The sequence below is a fragment of the Fukomys damarensis genome, unplaced genomic scaffold (genome assembly GCF_012274545.1).
Source record: "Fukomys damarensis isolate Sample0158 unplaced genomic scaffold, DMR_v1.0_HiC HiC_scaffold_23, whole genome shotgun sequence".
Lineage (NCBI taxonomy): Eukaryota > Metazoa > Chordata > Mammalia > Rodentia > Bathyergidae > Fukomys > Fukomys damarensis.
This window is the reverse complement of record NW_022900935.1, coordinates 60807692-60822099: the sequence shown is the minus strand read 5'-3', so window position 1 is coordinate 60822099 and position 14408 is coordinate 60807692. Positions and strand designations below refer to the sequence as shown.

The window sequence follows — 14408 nt, the reverse complement described above, 5'->3', positions numbered from 1 at the left end:
GATCTAACCAGGAGATATTTCCTAAGAGATCACTCCTCTACTTCTTCAGTAAACATTTATGGAGGACTTATGGGTGCATTAGTGAACACCACAAAGGTGTCTTGTGCAGCTTACATTCCAGCCATGAAGACAGCAAACAATAAACACAGGAGATGAATGGGAGATAAGGCCTGTGTTAAGGAAATGTTAAACACTTAGTAAGGGAGGAGAAGGAGAAAGAGAGGAGGAAGAGGAGGAGGAGGAGGAGGAGGAGGAGGAGGGGAGGGAAGAGAGGGGAAGGAACTAGTTGGCCTTTCCTCTGCCTCTGCTGTCTCTGTAGCCCTTGATGGACTGGACGAGGCCAGCATTGGAGAGAGAATCCTTTCTATTCATCAACCTGATTCGCACGTTCACCTCTTCTGAAAACACTCAGACAGATCTAGAAATCCCATTCTTCCAGCCATGTGGGCCTCTCGAGCCCAGTCCAGAAGACATAAAATTAATTCACCCTCACGCGTGCTTGGGATTCCATTTGCACCATGTTTCCGAAACACCAAGATTCTAGAACTGGAGGAGAGAGCGTGACGGGGCTAGGGGTGGGCAGAGGAGGCGGGAGGAAGAGGGGCGCGCTGCGTGGGACAACGAGGAGTGCCAGCGGGGATGGAAGCGTCCTGCCTTTGGGCTGTGGCGGTGACACGTAGGTGACAGGAGCGTCTGCACCCGGACAGGCATCAGCGAACTATAATTCTGCAAAATGTTACCTACCACTGGGGGAAACTAAGTCACGGGCACAATGGATTTTGCTGCGTTACTTTTTACACTGCATGTGAACCTACAATTAACACAATACAAATTTCAGTGAAGGGGCTGGGGCTGGGGCTCAGCAGTGAGTGCTCACCTAGCACATGCAAGGTCTGGGCTCCATCCCCAGCACTGAAAAAAAAAGTCAATTCAAAATAGATAAAAGTTTTCTCTTTCATTCTTCTGAAGCCAGATTCAATGGCCTTATTGTTCCTGCTGTTTAAAAAAAAAATGAATCAAGCCAAGGTGACATCGTTAGCTAACAAACTTGTATTCGCACAGAATCCGCTCTGGCTGGGAACTGGGAGCGAAGACTCCAAATCCCTGTCTTCATAGTACACAGCAGCACTGCCGTTTGGGGGCTGGTGTGCAGCTTATGGCCCTCGCTAAGTCCTAATTACCTGAGCCTGTGGATGCACAATCAAATTCTACCATAACAGAGGAAATACCAACAGGGGACCGTACCCCACATCACAGTGGGTCCCCAGACTTGCTCTTCTGCATAATTTGAACTTTATCTTGCTGCCAAACCCCAGGGCCTCCCACTGCCCTCTGCCTCCAGAGAGGTCCACTTAGACAGGGGCAGCAAATGCCTCTGCGTTGATAGCTCAGGGGTGCTTCCCCCCAACACCCTGGACGTCTTCTTGTAAAGATAGCAAGCCAGAAGCCAGCAGCTCATTTTCCTGCTACCTTGGCAAGACTCGGCAGAGCCCCAAGGCTGGGCACCAGATACTAGGGGTGTCTTAGAGTAGGGATCTGGGCCACCCTGTGGGGACCCCTGGGGATCAAGAAGTCAGGTCACCAGAGCAGACAATGCCCCTCCTCTGGCCTACGGAGGGGCACACAGCTCCTTCAGCAGCAGGTCAGCCAGCACTGATCCTAAGAACATCTGTGCCCCACGCCTGGGTCGCCTGCCTCGCTGGCCTTGGCCCTGGGTGGCCCTGCCTTTTCCAAGTCGGGCCCCCTCCAGGCTCCCATCAGTGCCCCATCTGTTGTTCATCTTCATGACCCCTGACCTTCGTGCCACATGCCCCTCAGCACAGGCTGTCTCCCCATGCCCCCACCCCACTTGGGTACCCCTAATTAGGGTCCCCACTCTGCCTCCAAGGCCTCCCCCCAGCCTGAAGCCAGCTGACAGAGACGCGATCCTAGCAGCCCCCACCCAGGTCCAGCAGGCAAGGCCACCACTGAGACCTGGAGCAGCCTACAGAGGCCTGGCCTGCACCCGCCGCTCGGGCAGAGTCCCAGGGAGGGGAGACAGGTGGGGCTGGGTTGCCAGGGAGGTGGTGGTGGCCTCCTAGCTGAGGACCCCTTCCCAGCCAGGCCCACCCTGCCAGGGTCTGCAGGAGACAGACTTCAGGGTGGCCTACCCACTGGGCCTGGTGGGGCACAGAATCTCAACCAGCAGTCCAGGGCTCTCGGCTGAGACAATGTGCACATTCCCTGACCTTCAGAGCCTCAGTTTTCCTGTCTGTGTAATGGAACGAGAGCCGGGAGCATGAAGCGACGGGTGCAGGTGGGGCTGTGGGCCCCATGCCTGCCAGATGGGGCTCAGAGAGTGTGTGTGAGTGGCCTTGCCAGACAGCCCTGCCCTCGAGGACTGGGAGCATCGGGCTGGATGGCAGCGGGATGCCATGGCCTCAGTCTCCTCCCGGGAGGCTTAAGTCTGTGACTGGCACCTGGACTGGGATGTTTCACAGAGAGGGGCACGAGGGACAGTTGCTACCACCCACAAAGTCATGATAGAAGAGATTCCGGGCCTCTTCACAGAGGGCCTGGCGCTCCAGGCACAGGGGACAGCAGGGGCGAAGGCCTGCAGGTGTGGCCGGGGCTGGGCCGGCAGGGAAGGCAGCAGCAGGCTCCCAGCAGCCAATGCTCCCGAGCTCAAATCCTTCCACCAAGAAGTCAGCACCTGCAGGAAACAGATTAGCTCAGGTTCCACTGGGAGCTGTAGACCTTCAGAGTCAACAGAGGAGAAATTAATTCATCCAACGGCTCCTTCAGAACACGCCTCCCTGGGGCGAGGCCACTCTCAAAGGCTGCTGATAAAGTAGAGCAGTCAGCAGGCTGTGGTAGTGCACACCTTGTAATCCCAACACTCAAGAGGCTGAGGCAGGATTTTAAATTCGAGCCTGGCATAGACAAACTAGCAACTAAGCAAAAACCTGTTTCAAAAACTGAAAAGGGCTGTGAGGGAGTTCAGTGCAAAGGCCCTGGGTTCTATCCCCCACACTTAGAAAAAATGAAAACAAAAAAAGAAACAAGAACAGAGCAGCTGAAGATCCAGCGTGCGCCCAGGATGACTGTGTGAGTTGTGCGGTGCCCACGAGGCATCAGAGGCCCAGCAGTCTGCCCTCAGCACCTTTGAGCCCAGGCTGGCAGGGAGGGCTGAGGGGCAGGCACCCACCCTGACCCCGCTCTGCCTGGCCAGCCTTGGAACCCTGGGCAGCCTCTTCTCATACCCTACTCCCCGAGACCTCCTCGGAGGGACCTCTGGGGTGTGTTGGGGTCCCTGGAGGCAGAAACAGGATGCTAAGAAGGGACATAGAGGTGCCAGATGGGCATGGGCAGGAGACCCTCAGGGCAAGGGTGGCTCTGGCTTTGCCAGTGCCTCCTGCAGGGCAGAGAATCTGAGCTGACAACCATGGTCCCAGCCCCTTCCACACAGTGCCATGTGGAAGGGCAAGCCTCCTCCCCACAGCCCAGGGCCTCCCAGAAGCAGCTAGGCCTCTGCTCCTCTGGTGGGCAAGGGCTGGGCCTGCATTGGGCGCCCCAAGCAGCCAGCCACATTCCTGGCCAACAACTGAGCCAGAGTGGCTGGGGGAGAGGTGCTTTCCCAAGGGCTGGGCGTTCATCTTTACTCCCCCGCCAGCAGGAGGTGGCTCGGTAGGGCTCAGGGGTCCCTCCCTTCCCCTCTGGGAGGCTTTGGGGTGCTGGGCCCGCCTGTCCCTGCCTCTTTCCCACCAGGACCCATGATTCATTCAGGGTCCAGGAGAGCGTTTGTTTTAAAATCAGAAGTTAAAATGAGTCCTGCTGGCCCCAAGCGCATTGCGACCCCAGACTGGATTTCGAGGCACCTAGCCGCTGCCACATTTTAACAGAAGGGAGTCAAGAAGTTGGGGGTGCCAGGGTCCAGAGAGTCAGACCTGCGGGAAGTCGCTTGAGAAGCTGTGTCTCACAGGGATTGCGACTGCTGTTCCTGGGCGCGCGACAGGCAGAGCTGTGAGGTCCCAGAGCTGTGGGTGTGCTCTCCAGGGCAGGGTTGCTGTGTGCAGCGAGAGGCTGGTCTGGGGGAAGCTGTGCTGAGAAGGCCTCCTGGGCCCACCACCTCCCCTGCACCCCCGCCCTGGCTCCAGCCTGGCGCTCAGCCCAACAAGCATTCGGCTCCTCCTCCCCACAGGCTCCCAAGCTGGAGAGCAGCCTGGTGACATTTTAGTTCCCTCCCCCAGGGGCACCTCTGTCCTGTCCTGTCCTGAAGAGGGAAGAAAACGCATCATAAAATTACTTTGCTTTGTGTTTGAAGTTGCTCTTTGGGCCTCTCCCTCCATGGCTCAGCTCCCCAGGGTATCGCTGTCCCCAAGTCCCCGATGCTCAGATGCTCAGGGCCATTGGAGTAACTGCAGAGCTGCAGTGCTGTCAGGGACCCAACAACCCCCACGGTGGCCCATGTCCAACAGTTAGCCCTCTGTGTAGGCCTGGAGCTGGGCCCAGCACCTGAGCTGAAGAGCCGGGCTGGGACTCAGGGACCTGACAACTCCAACCTGGCCCACGTCCTAGTAATGTGGAGATGGCCTGCGGACAGGAGGGAGCCTTGTCTCTGACCTCACCGTGCCTGCAGAAGTGGAGGCGGCTGAGGGCGGCTGCAGCCCTGCCAGCCCTCAGCGCTCACCCCACAGCCTGTGCCAGGAAGCACCCTCAACCTGTGGGCTCCATCTTCTCCAGGCCGGAAGAGGTGGCACCAGTGCCGTCCAGGCTTTTCTTCTAACACCGCTGAGTTTCACTCCAACCAGGGTTGCCTATGGATGGGAAGAATTCATGGGATAAAATCACTGGTTGCTGCGTGGCCACTGCACTACGGGCAGGCAGCGTGGACAAGAAAGCTCTGTTGCTGGACATGAGTGGACATGAGCGACTGGGGTCAGTGGTGCTACAGGAAACAGAGTCTCAAGAAATTCAGCCTGGAATTTGGGGTTTGGAGAGTTAAGATGATGTTTCAGAAGAAGGCGACCAGCTGTATTTGAATAAATGTAGTTTGTTGTACATGAACAAAAGACACCTCCAGAAAATAAACCCTACTGTATCTTTTGGAGCAAAAATGAATGTAAGACCTGGTCTTATTTTGGGGGAAATACGGTACATGCAGACAGTCATGCCTCCCTTCATGATGGGAGCCACACTGAGAAGTATGCTGGGAGGCGATCGGTCCTGTGAACACCTGTGCCCTTATACACACACACACACACACACACAAGACCTAGACAAAGAGACATGGTCACGTGCATGTCGGAGGCTGCTCTTGCCACAACTGTTTCACCACATTTTTCTTTTAATAAGAAGGATGCTCTAAAATTACAAAAAGTGTAGGCATAAACTAGGGAACATTGTCACAAGTATCGTGCCCTGTCCCTAACCATCTGGGTGCCATCCTTGCAAATGGCCAGGTTGGTTTCCACCAGCATCACAAACGTATGCTACACTGGGATGTTAAGGCAGCTACTGAAGGTGACTGGGATCGGGTGGGTGGTGCTAGAGATGGAGCCCAGGGCCTGCACATGCTAAGCACATGCGCTACCACAGAACTGCTTCTGCTCCGCAATTATCCCGTGGGACCACGACCATGTCTGCAGTCTCTTGTTGACCGAAACGCTGTGGCACGTGACTGACGCACATGGCAAGTTGGCTCACGCGGTCATGGGGGCTTCGCAGTTGGCAGCTGGTGACTCGAAGAGCCGATGGTACGATTTTGCTGAGCTGAAGCCAGCAGGCTCAAGACCCAGGAAGAGCCAAAGTTTGGTCCAGAGGCAGGAAATATCCTGCATCCCAGTCTGAAGGAGTCAAGAATTCTGTTGGCCTGCGTGCCTTGGTGGGCCTCTGACTGACTGGACGGGGCTGTCCAGGGAGGGTGTCCGCTATACTCTGCCTGCGGGTGTAGTCACCTCCACAGAATCCAGCCCCCCGTCACCCCGGCCGGTCGGCTTCTTGCTCCTCTAATGAAACGTCTGAGGTCGTTCACTTACAAGAGGAAAGGTTTATTTTGGCTCAGCGTTGTTGGTTCCAATCTGGAGCTTTAGGCCCTGTGGTCGTGTTGAGGAGCCTGAAGCAAAACCACTTACTCATGGTCAGGCACAAGAGGGTACGGGGCAGCCTGGGCCCCATTACCCCTTTCCAGGCCATGCCCCCCCCGACCTGAAGCCTCCTCCTGGCACTAGTGCCATGCTGGAGACTACGCCTTTGATAGGCAGGCCTTTGGGGACATTCCAGACTCAAACCATGGTGACATCTAGAATTAGCTACCGCGCCCCCCTAAGGTGAGAGGCTGCAGGGCACAGACTCTGGCGTGGCCTGGAACCAGGGCTTCGGCTAGTGAGGAAGACTCGGGCTGGGAAGGGGCGCCTCTCACAGGCGGAGCCCTTCACAGGCTTCCCTGAGGCTTTCCCTCGGTCAGGGGACCATGGGGTCACGGACAAGGGCCGAGCCTGGCAGCCAGACTGGGCTTAACCTGCAACTCCTGCAGACAGCGTGTGCAGGGGAAACAGGACTGCTCATAGCCCTCACTGGAGCAGTCAGATTTTTCCCGGGGACCATGAAATGAGGACCAGGACAGTGCCCCCCTCCATGTCCCGCAGTCCTCAGCCTGGACACAGCACACCCAGGGGTGGCTGAGCTCCTGTGAGGACCTGGGAACTGCACAGAGGGCGGCCCAAGTAAGGAGCCGGCAATACGTCCTCCAAGGCAAACTCACCCATTTAAAGCACTTCAAACACACACACTCTACCTTTTTACTATAAACTAAAAGAGACTCAGAAACTGCACAAGCCAAACGTGCACAGCCTAAGCCAGTACTGCCCTGTGCTGCGCGCCCTGGCTCACCCGCAGGTGCTGTCCTGCCGGATACAGGAATCCCCTTCCTGTTTTTAAGCCCCTCGTCTCCCAAATGTTAGTCTCACTTAGTCTTGCCCGTTTATTAAAAATGTAGTAAGTCCCTTTAGTTTATGGGTGCCCTGCAGCCCTCCTGACTTCATCCCCTCCAACCCAAATTCTGGACCACAGACAGCTTTTACTGAACCTCTCCCCTACTGTGGCTCCCTCACGGAATCTGGGACCCGGGACAGAGGGAACACCACCATCACCTTGCCGCAGGACGCTCTCGGGATGACAGTGTCACTGGGGTCACTGATAGTGAAATTGCAGCACGCTTTCATTGCTCCTCCACTGACCCACCGTCGGGGACATGGGGCACATCCTCTTGCCCTCCTCGGTCCTCTCACAGCTAGGTTGTCTGCAGCTCCTTGCAAGCCCCAGGGAGGGCTAGGGGAGACACACTACCCAAGTTTAGACACCACGACAGTGTGTCAGGGGCTCTTCCAGTTGGTTTTGCTGGTTAGAAAAAGCTTGCTCCGTGTTTTGTCAAGATTGTAATTATTCCATTTGCTGCTGGCCTACAAGTTCAGTCTTTGAAAAGCTTTTTGCCTCTGTAGCTGCTCCAGGATTTATTTTAAATTCACTACTTTTACTAAAATCTTTCTTGATTTCAGTCATTCTCGGCTCTTTGCTTCTTCAGTATTATCCATGTTTGATCTTTTGGGGAGGGGGTGATACTGGGGATTGAACCCATGACCTTCACACTGAGATACATCCTTAGCGTTTTTTTTGTTTTGTTTTGTTTTGAAAGATCTAAGTTGCCTGGGTTGGATTGGAACCTGTGGTCCTGCCTGGGCCTCTCAGAGCTGGGATTATAGGGATGTACCACCACACACAGCTTGGTTTATTGCCAGTATCATCATAAAGTCTTTTATTATTTTTCTTCCCTTTTGATTTATAAACTCATCCTCTTTTTCACTTGGCATTATCTGCTACGTTTATTTTTTTTGGATTCTAATTAAAGCTCAATTTCTGAAAGGAGTTTTTCATTTGTTTCCAATTTTGGAGTTCCATCACCTCATTTCTGAGTTTTTCTAATTCTCATTTAAGCTTTTCGTGTCCTTTTCAAGTCCCTTGCTTTTAAAATAATTTGGCTGTTTTCAAGATGGGGGTCTTGCTAAATAGCCCAGATTGGCCTCAAATTGGCTATATTCCTGCCTCAGCTTCCAAAGTAGCTGGGATTAGGTGTGTAGCTCTGTGCCTGGCGAAATCAGCTTTCAGTGTTGCCGCCTGTTGGCAGGTGACACAGTAAGGGGTATTTGCTCCGGCTCCCCATGGCTTTGCACGGAGCTGACGGACACTCTGATCCTCATCTCTATGTGGAAGTATTCTAAGCTTCCCAATGAGGCTTGGACCTCCCTCTCTGGTTGCTTTGGGGGTGTGTGCCTCAGCAAGGGGACTGGTACTTTGGAGAAGGGAGCTGTGGGAGGGTGGGGTGAGGAGCTCCGGGGCCAGTGGGCTCCGGGTATCCTGCTGAGCTCGCACTAGGTGGCAGCTTCCCACAGGCACTCCAGAGCCACACAACGCTCACCTGTTCTTGTGTCAGACATTCCAGTGTTCAACCTCTGCTTTTCCCCAGATGCTGAAATCCTACACCTATTTTAGGGGTCCTGGGGGTACGCCTTGTTTTGTTGTCAACGTCTATAGGTTAAGTTATCATGGTAAAATACACATGACCAAATTTACCATTTTAAAGTGTACGATTCAGTTGTCGACAACTTCAGGTATAGAAACTTTGTTCTTTAAGCGGAAATGCCCCTACCAGAACTCTGGCTTTTCAAATCCTCACTTTTCTAGCAAAATGGACCCAGTTGGCTCCCTGACACCTTCAGTGAGATCGCCTTCCCCATGACTAAGCTGGACGGTACCCCAAAGTTTAGGCTCGGCAGCAGTGCTCACGGGCCATTTGTGAAAGGAAACAGGGTTATCAACGGGGTGGTCCAGTGGGAAACATGCTAAGAGTTGTTCAAATCACTTCATTTCAGGTAGCACCCTCGGAACAGTCCAGAGCTGGACTGCAGGTAAGGGACGCTCAGGACCCTTGCTTATTTCCCAGGTTGCCTCCGGCTTCCACCAGGAGAACCTGATCACTAGCAAAGGCTGGTAGAACAGGCCTGACCTGATGACCAACACAGAAACGTCAGAGTACAAACTCCATTTGTGCAAAAGCTTCTCCCCGCTTCAGCAGCAGGTTGGCTAAGTCACCAGGAAGTGTCTAGGTGCTGCTGAGGCTAGGGAGTTACCTTGCTTGGCGACCTGTGGGGCAAACTCAACTGGGCTGAGCCACATGCTGCCCAGCTGTAAAGGGCACGCAGGCATCTGTTGCTTACCATCCCTGTGCCAGCTGGACCCCTTGGCTGTGTCCCACAAAAATAAGACCCCAACAAGGACAGTGGGTGACCTCACAGTTCCGGGTCTGCACCCTGACAAGCCTGTGATGACCGTTCTCACCTGTCCTGGGCTGCAGAGCCAGTAGCCTGCCCCAGCCCTGGCTCTGTTGCCTGCCAACACTGGGTGCAGGAGAGCTGGGACAAGGTACCCCGGCTTCAGCAGGTCCACACCTGCCTATTTGACCTGCTAAGGCACCCTGCTTAAAGTAACTCATCTTATCACTAATGGAGCATCACATCGGGTATCACACCACGATAGTCACGTTCAATCGGGCTGGGTTAAGACAAAACACGGCCCGTCTTAGAGGAGTGGGGCACGCCAGTGCTGGGTTTGACCTCTGCAGCTGCAGACATAACGGCACAGCGTATCTGCAGGACCCCCGGGCCGCCAAACGTGACCGCAGGGGCTAAGCCTTGCCTTGAGCTTCCAGAACACCTGTTCACCAGCCTCAGGAGCGCTCTGCACTCCTCCATCTCTGTCCTATAAATGTCAAACTCTCCAAGGGAGATTTTCACAATAACAAAAGGACTCTTTTCTTAAACAGTTCACATTTATTATTGATAACAATAAAAAAATCTTTTAAAGACTATCAGTATTGTATTACCAAGAGTGAGGTAATATGTTTACAAAACATGTACGGAATTTGATATGCAAATATTCAATTTAGGAAGAAAAGTGAATTAAGATACTAGTATTAGAGGGGAGAACCAAAAGAATTAGTACTGAAAAAGAGGAAAGGACAGCAGCATCTTTTAAAAAGTGGCAGGGCACTAAATGCCAGAGCAGACCACATGATCGAATCACACACGTCCTGTAGCTCCTTGCAAGGAGGACAAGGTGTCGTGTCCCTGGGGGACCCTGCAAGCAACTGTGCAGTTGTGCGCTTTGAACTCTTAAAGATGCACTCGGATCTCTGGGGATAAAACAGTGCCACTTCCGAATCAACTTAAAAAGGACAGATCTTCAGCCTGGGGGTGGGAACATGGCTGCAATTCAAAGAGTTCTATAAACATCTCTGGGCACAAGTGGACTGTCGAGTGAAGCGTTTTCTTGGCAGCTGTCAGCAAAATCGCCATCTGAGACACAGAAAGAGAGGAGAGGGAGAGGAGAGGGAGAGAAAGAGACAGAGACAGAGACAGAGACAGAGAGAGAAAGGACCAACTTCAGGTCCTTATAACTGGGCGATGGGAGGCACTGCCGGAAGCAGAGCAGGCGCGCAAGCCGGCCCCGCCGCATTTCTGTACACAAGGCTTTGGGTCCAGCGGGGGCTGCCCTGTATGGGAGCCACGCAGCGAGGTGGGCAGGCAAGCAGGCCCGCCTGTGTCTCGGGGTGCAGGGAGCCAGGGGGCCTGCTCAGTCTCCCCACACACACCAATACCCCTGTGGGGTGTGCACCTGACTTCTCCAGAGCTCTCCAGCCACACGGCCACCTACCCAATGCCTCAGCGTCAAGACAACGCACTCTGGGACGCGTGTGCCTACCGTGATGGCTGTGTGGGCTCTGGCACACATCTTTACAAGATCCTGCCACGCACGAAAACACACATCACACGCCTTTATTATGAAGATCAGCCCTATGCAACTTCTGGATAGATTCGTAGATAATCTGTTCTTCTTGTAAAATGCTAGAAAAAACAATGAGGGCCTGCACAAGCCAGCAGGCTCTGTAACTGGCAGTCGAAAGAAAATGCAAAGGGCAAATCCTCTCATATTCTGACTGGCTCCTATGAAGACTCCCTTGCCATCTACCCACCCATCCCCACGCCACACACACAAGCACCAGCACACGCACTGCGATTCCACTTGCAAAGAAGCAGGCCCTCTGCCAGCCACACAGCACTATGGAAAGCTGCTGGGTTGCTAAAACACACAGTGCCCACCACTCAGAAATGGCCAATGCAGCGCATCGTTTCCAAAATATGTTCAGAGTGGCAGGGAACTGACTGGGTCAAGGAGGGCGAGCTGCTGGCAAGCACAGGGGAGGGAAATGGGCAGGGCTCAGATGCCTCCCTGCAGGAGACCATGGCACCCAGAGAGAAGGGAGAGAACCCCACCCAGGTCCACAGACAGAAGAACCCTGCTCGGAAAGTATCAAAAGATGTGGGAAGGAGAGAGTAATGTTTAGTAATGGTGCCGTTTTCCTGGAGTCACGGGGAGCCCTGGCAGCTACCTGTGCCACTAGTGCCATTGGGAACAGCAGGTGGACCAGCCCAGGCTGCCCGAGTCCTCAGAAGAAAGGAACCGGGGGGCTGCCATTAGTCCACAGACCATGCTGGCTAACAAGGAGCGGCGAGGACTGCGGCACAGCTGAGGGTGACAGCCGAGTCTTCTGTCCCAGGTGAGAAGGTGGGCTCTTCTCTGCAGGACGTCAGAGTAAGTCACTCACCAGTGGGCAAGGTGGAGTTTGTTGGAAAAATTTTTTGCATCATCTGAGACGAAGTCAATCTCTTAACCAGTATATAAACTATTTGTCTTTCAAGAGAGCCCTTGTGCTCTGGTTTGATTTTGTGCACGCTGTATACAAAATCTATGGCTATTGAGTTAAAATTAGGGTTAGAGTTAAGACTTCCTGTCAAAATAGTTTTGGGATCAAATGACTACATTTACCATCTGGAGAGTGTCTGCTACCTAGAGGGCGAGAGGCATCTGCACAGTGTCGCCCTGGGCGGCAGGCAGGCGGAGCGCAGCTGGCTGTCCAGGAGGCACGGCCGTCCCCTCGGAATGCTAGGTACAGGCTTCGTGGCACTACCTGGAAATCATGGAGCTGGAGTGAGACTGGCTGGAGGAGGTGGTGGCGGCGCTCAGCTGGGAGAACCCACTGTGGCTGGACTCCAGGCTGGTCATGGAGCCTCTGCAAACCGCACAGGGACAGGACAAAGTGTAAGGACCCGGCCACCAGCCACCCACCTGCCCACACTGCCTGGCAGGCTGCCAAGCCCATCCTCTCCCCGCTCCCCGGTGGCTCCTCCCCATCGGCACATACAAGGTGGGGAAGGGCTGAGTGTCCCACCACGGGACACAGCTTCCCACACCCTGCACACGGGCAACGGCACGCACAAAACAAGGGCGAAGTCAGCTCCATCCCTCTGCTGCTTCCCCATTACAGCTGTGCAGAGCCAGAGCCAATGAATCGCTCCAAAGCTGCTCCTCCAGTGCCCCAGGGCCACAGCCAGGGACTGGAGCCCCCCGTGGCTGCTACTAGCTCTCTCCCCAGCTCTCTGGGTGCCTCCTGCAGAAGGGGAAGCCGGTACCTGAAATCTTCGGACCCAATCACTTCAGTGTAGTACATCACTTTGCACTTGTGGGAGGAGACCTGCAGGGAGGCCAGCACATCGTCCACCCGGGGCAGGTTGGTCGCAGCACACGCTGGCATGCTGTGGAACTTCCACTGCAGGATGTAGAAGCCCGGCCACCTGGTAACGTGCGAGCCCTAGAAAAGGGATGGGGAGTGGCTGGGGAACTGCCCGCCCAGTGCTCATCGAGAACGGGTCTGACAAGGGCCAAGGGAGCTGCCTTCGGACCTCACTGGGACTTGACATAACTCCGGGACCATCTCCACCTGCTACTCTGCTTCACCATCAGGACGCATCTGACACGTCCTTCCATCTGCTGCCATTGGCCCTGTGGCAAGGCCTCTGCCAGGCACTGGAAGAGCCACAGGAACACAGTACACCCGTCACCTCCAAGCACTCAGCCTTGTGAGGCCATTCATCTTGGGACAAAGGCCACAAGGAGACTGCCTGGAGGGCAGATGCTAAGGGGGAGCCCCTCCGTCACCTCACCGCACACTTTGGGTCAAAAGGACGACGCTGATCTACAGTGAGAGGTCAACCTGCGCAAATGGCTTTCTCCTTTAGTTCTAGGGTTAACAGCTGTGCTACTCCTTAAAAGGTTTCACTGTTTTAAATATGGAATAAAAACACTCCTTTTTATTCTGTCTGTACGACTACCAGCACACCGAAGGCTTATCCCTGAGGACAGCAAAGGCCTACCTCTGCTACGAAGGCCAGAGGGGCGGAGGGCCACCAGGCTGGGCACAAGCACTCAAGACAGTGGCCAGGCGAGCATTTTACACGACTGCCTACTTGGAGACACTCAGCTGCCTTCCTCTGAACACAGTGCTCCTTCCTCGGCGTCTGTCCAAGGACACGCTTCCCAGAGGCCGGCACAACAGGTCAGGCAGCTGTGTGTGCACAGAACGCCTCTCCCTGCCACACGCTGTCTAAAGATTCTTGCACTTCAGCGAATCCTGAGTTCTGTCTAAAGCCCCTGCCTCAGTGTGAGGCCTTTCTCCCCAACACCCATCTGGCTCTGTGGGTCTTTCTCACAACTGTAACTAGGCACAGAAGGCTGGGGAGATGCAAAGGACAGACACTGACGAAACAGCACTGCCCTGCTGCCATGGACCCCAGACACAAGGTTCTACCTGCACGCTCTCTCCTTCTTTACAGATGAGAGGCGACTCCACCATGCTGTAGTCTCGGCCCAGCTGCCAGGCTCTATCTATGAGCTGCACGTTGTTCCCACCTGGGGAAGCAATGCTGTGGGCCCCCAGTGAGTCTTTTTTGGGTGGCTGTGGCGACCTCTTGGAGTGATAGATGTTAAAGACAATGTCCCCTTTGCACACATCAAAATCCCAAGTGATCACTGAAGAGGCGTCCACGATCTGGATGAGAATCTGGAAAAAGAGAGGCATCAGCCAGGCAGCGCATAAGCACAGGCCCCTGGCGACAGACAGGACGCCTCCGCAGGAACCTCACCACCGGGTCTGTGTGGGGCGGGACAGGACGGGCCCGAGGAAGAGGTTCTCTTTACCCAGGCACCCACTGTCCCAGTGCCACTCGCTCTTCGCCCTCTCTAAGAACAGTTCTTGCTATGTGTCGTGCACATGTCTGTGCTTTCCGTGGTCGGCACCCATGGCTCAGATCGCCCTGTGCCATCTCAGCCAGCGTTCTAAGGGAGGGGGCTTCCCAACTCAAGACAGAAGCCCGGGACTGGACGTGGATCTGGTGGGCTGTTCTGGATGAGGGGGCGGCCGCAGGCCCACCAAAATGAGCCAAGATGAATAGCGGGCAGGGCATGGGGAGGCCTCATGC

General features: G+C 54.7%; 1 protein-coding gene across 3 annotated transcripts in view; it reads right to left on the bottom strand.

Moving 5' to 3' along the window:
• Positions 1-4762: 4762 nt before the first annotated feature.
• Sec14l1 (SEC14 like lipid binding 1) overlaps positions 4763-14408 on the bottom strand; it is a 54083-nt gene continuing 44437 nt past the window's right edge. For 2 of the 3 annotated variants that reach the window (XM_010618471.1, XM_010618473.2), the window contains exons 13-16: positions 13739-13990; positions 12564-12742; positions 12062-12163; positions 4763-4796 (exon numbers count right to left, since the gene is read on the bottom strand). In XM_010618471.1, the coding sequence (XP_010616773.1) occupies positions 4778-4796; positions 12062-12163; positions 12564-12742; positions 13739-13990 (552 nt within the window). In that variant the 3' untranslated portion in view covers positions 4763-4777. Of the gene's footprint in view, positions 4797-10038; positions 10389-12061; positions 12164-12563; positions 12743-13738; positions 13991-14408 lie in introns of those variants that run through there. The other variant, XM_010618472.2, reaches the window with a different exon arrangement.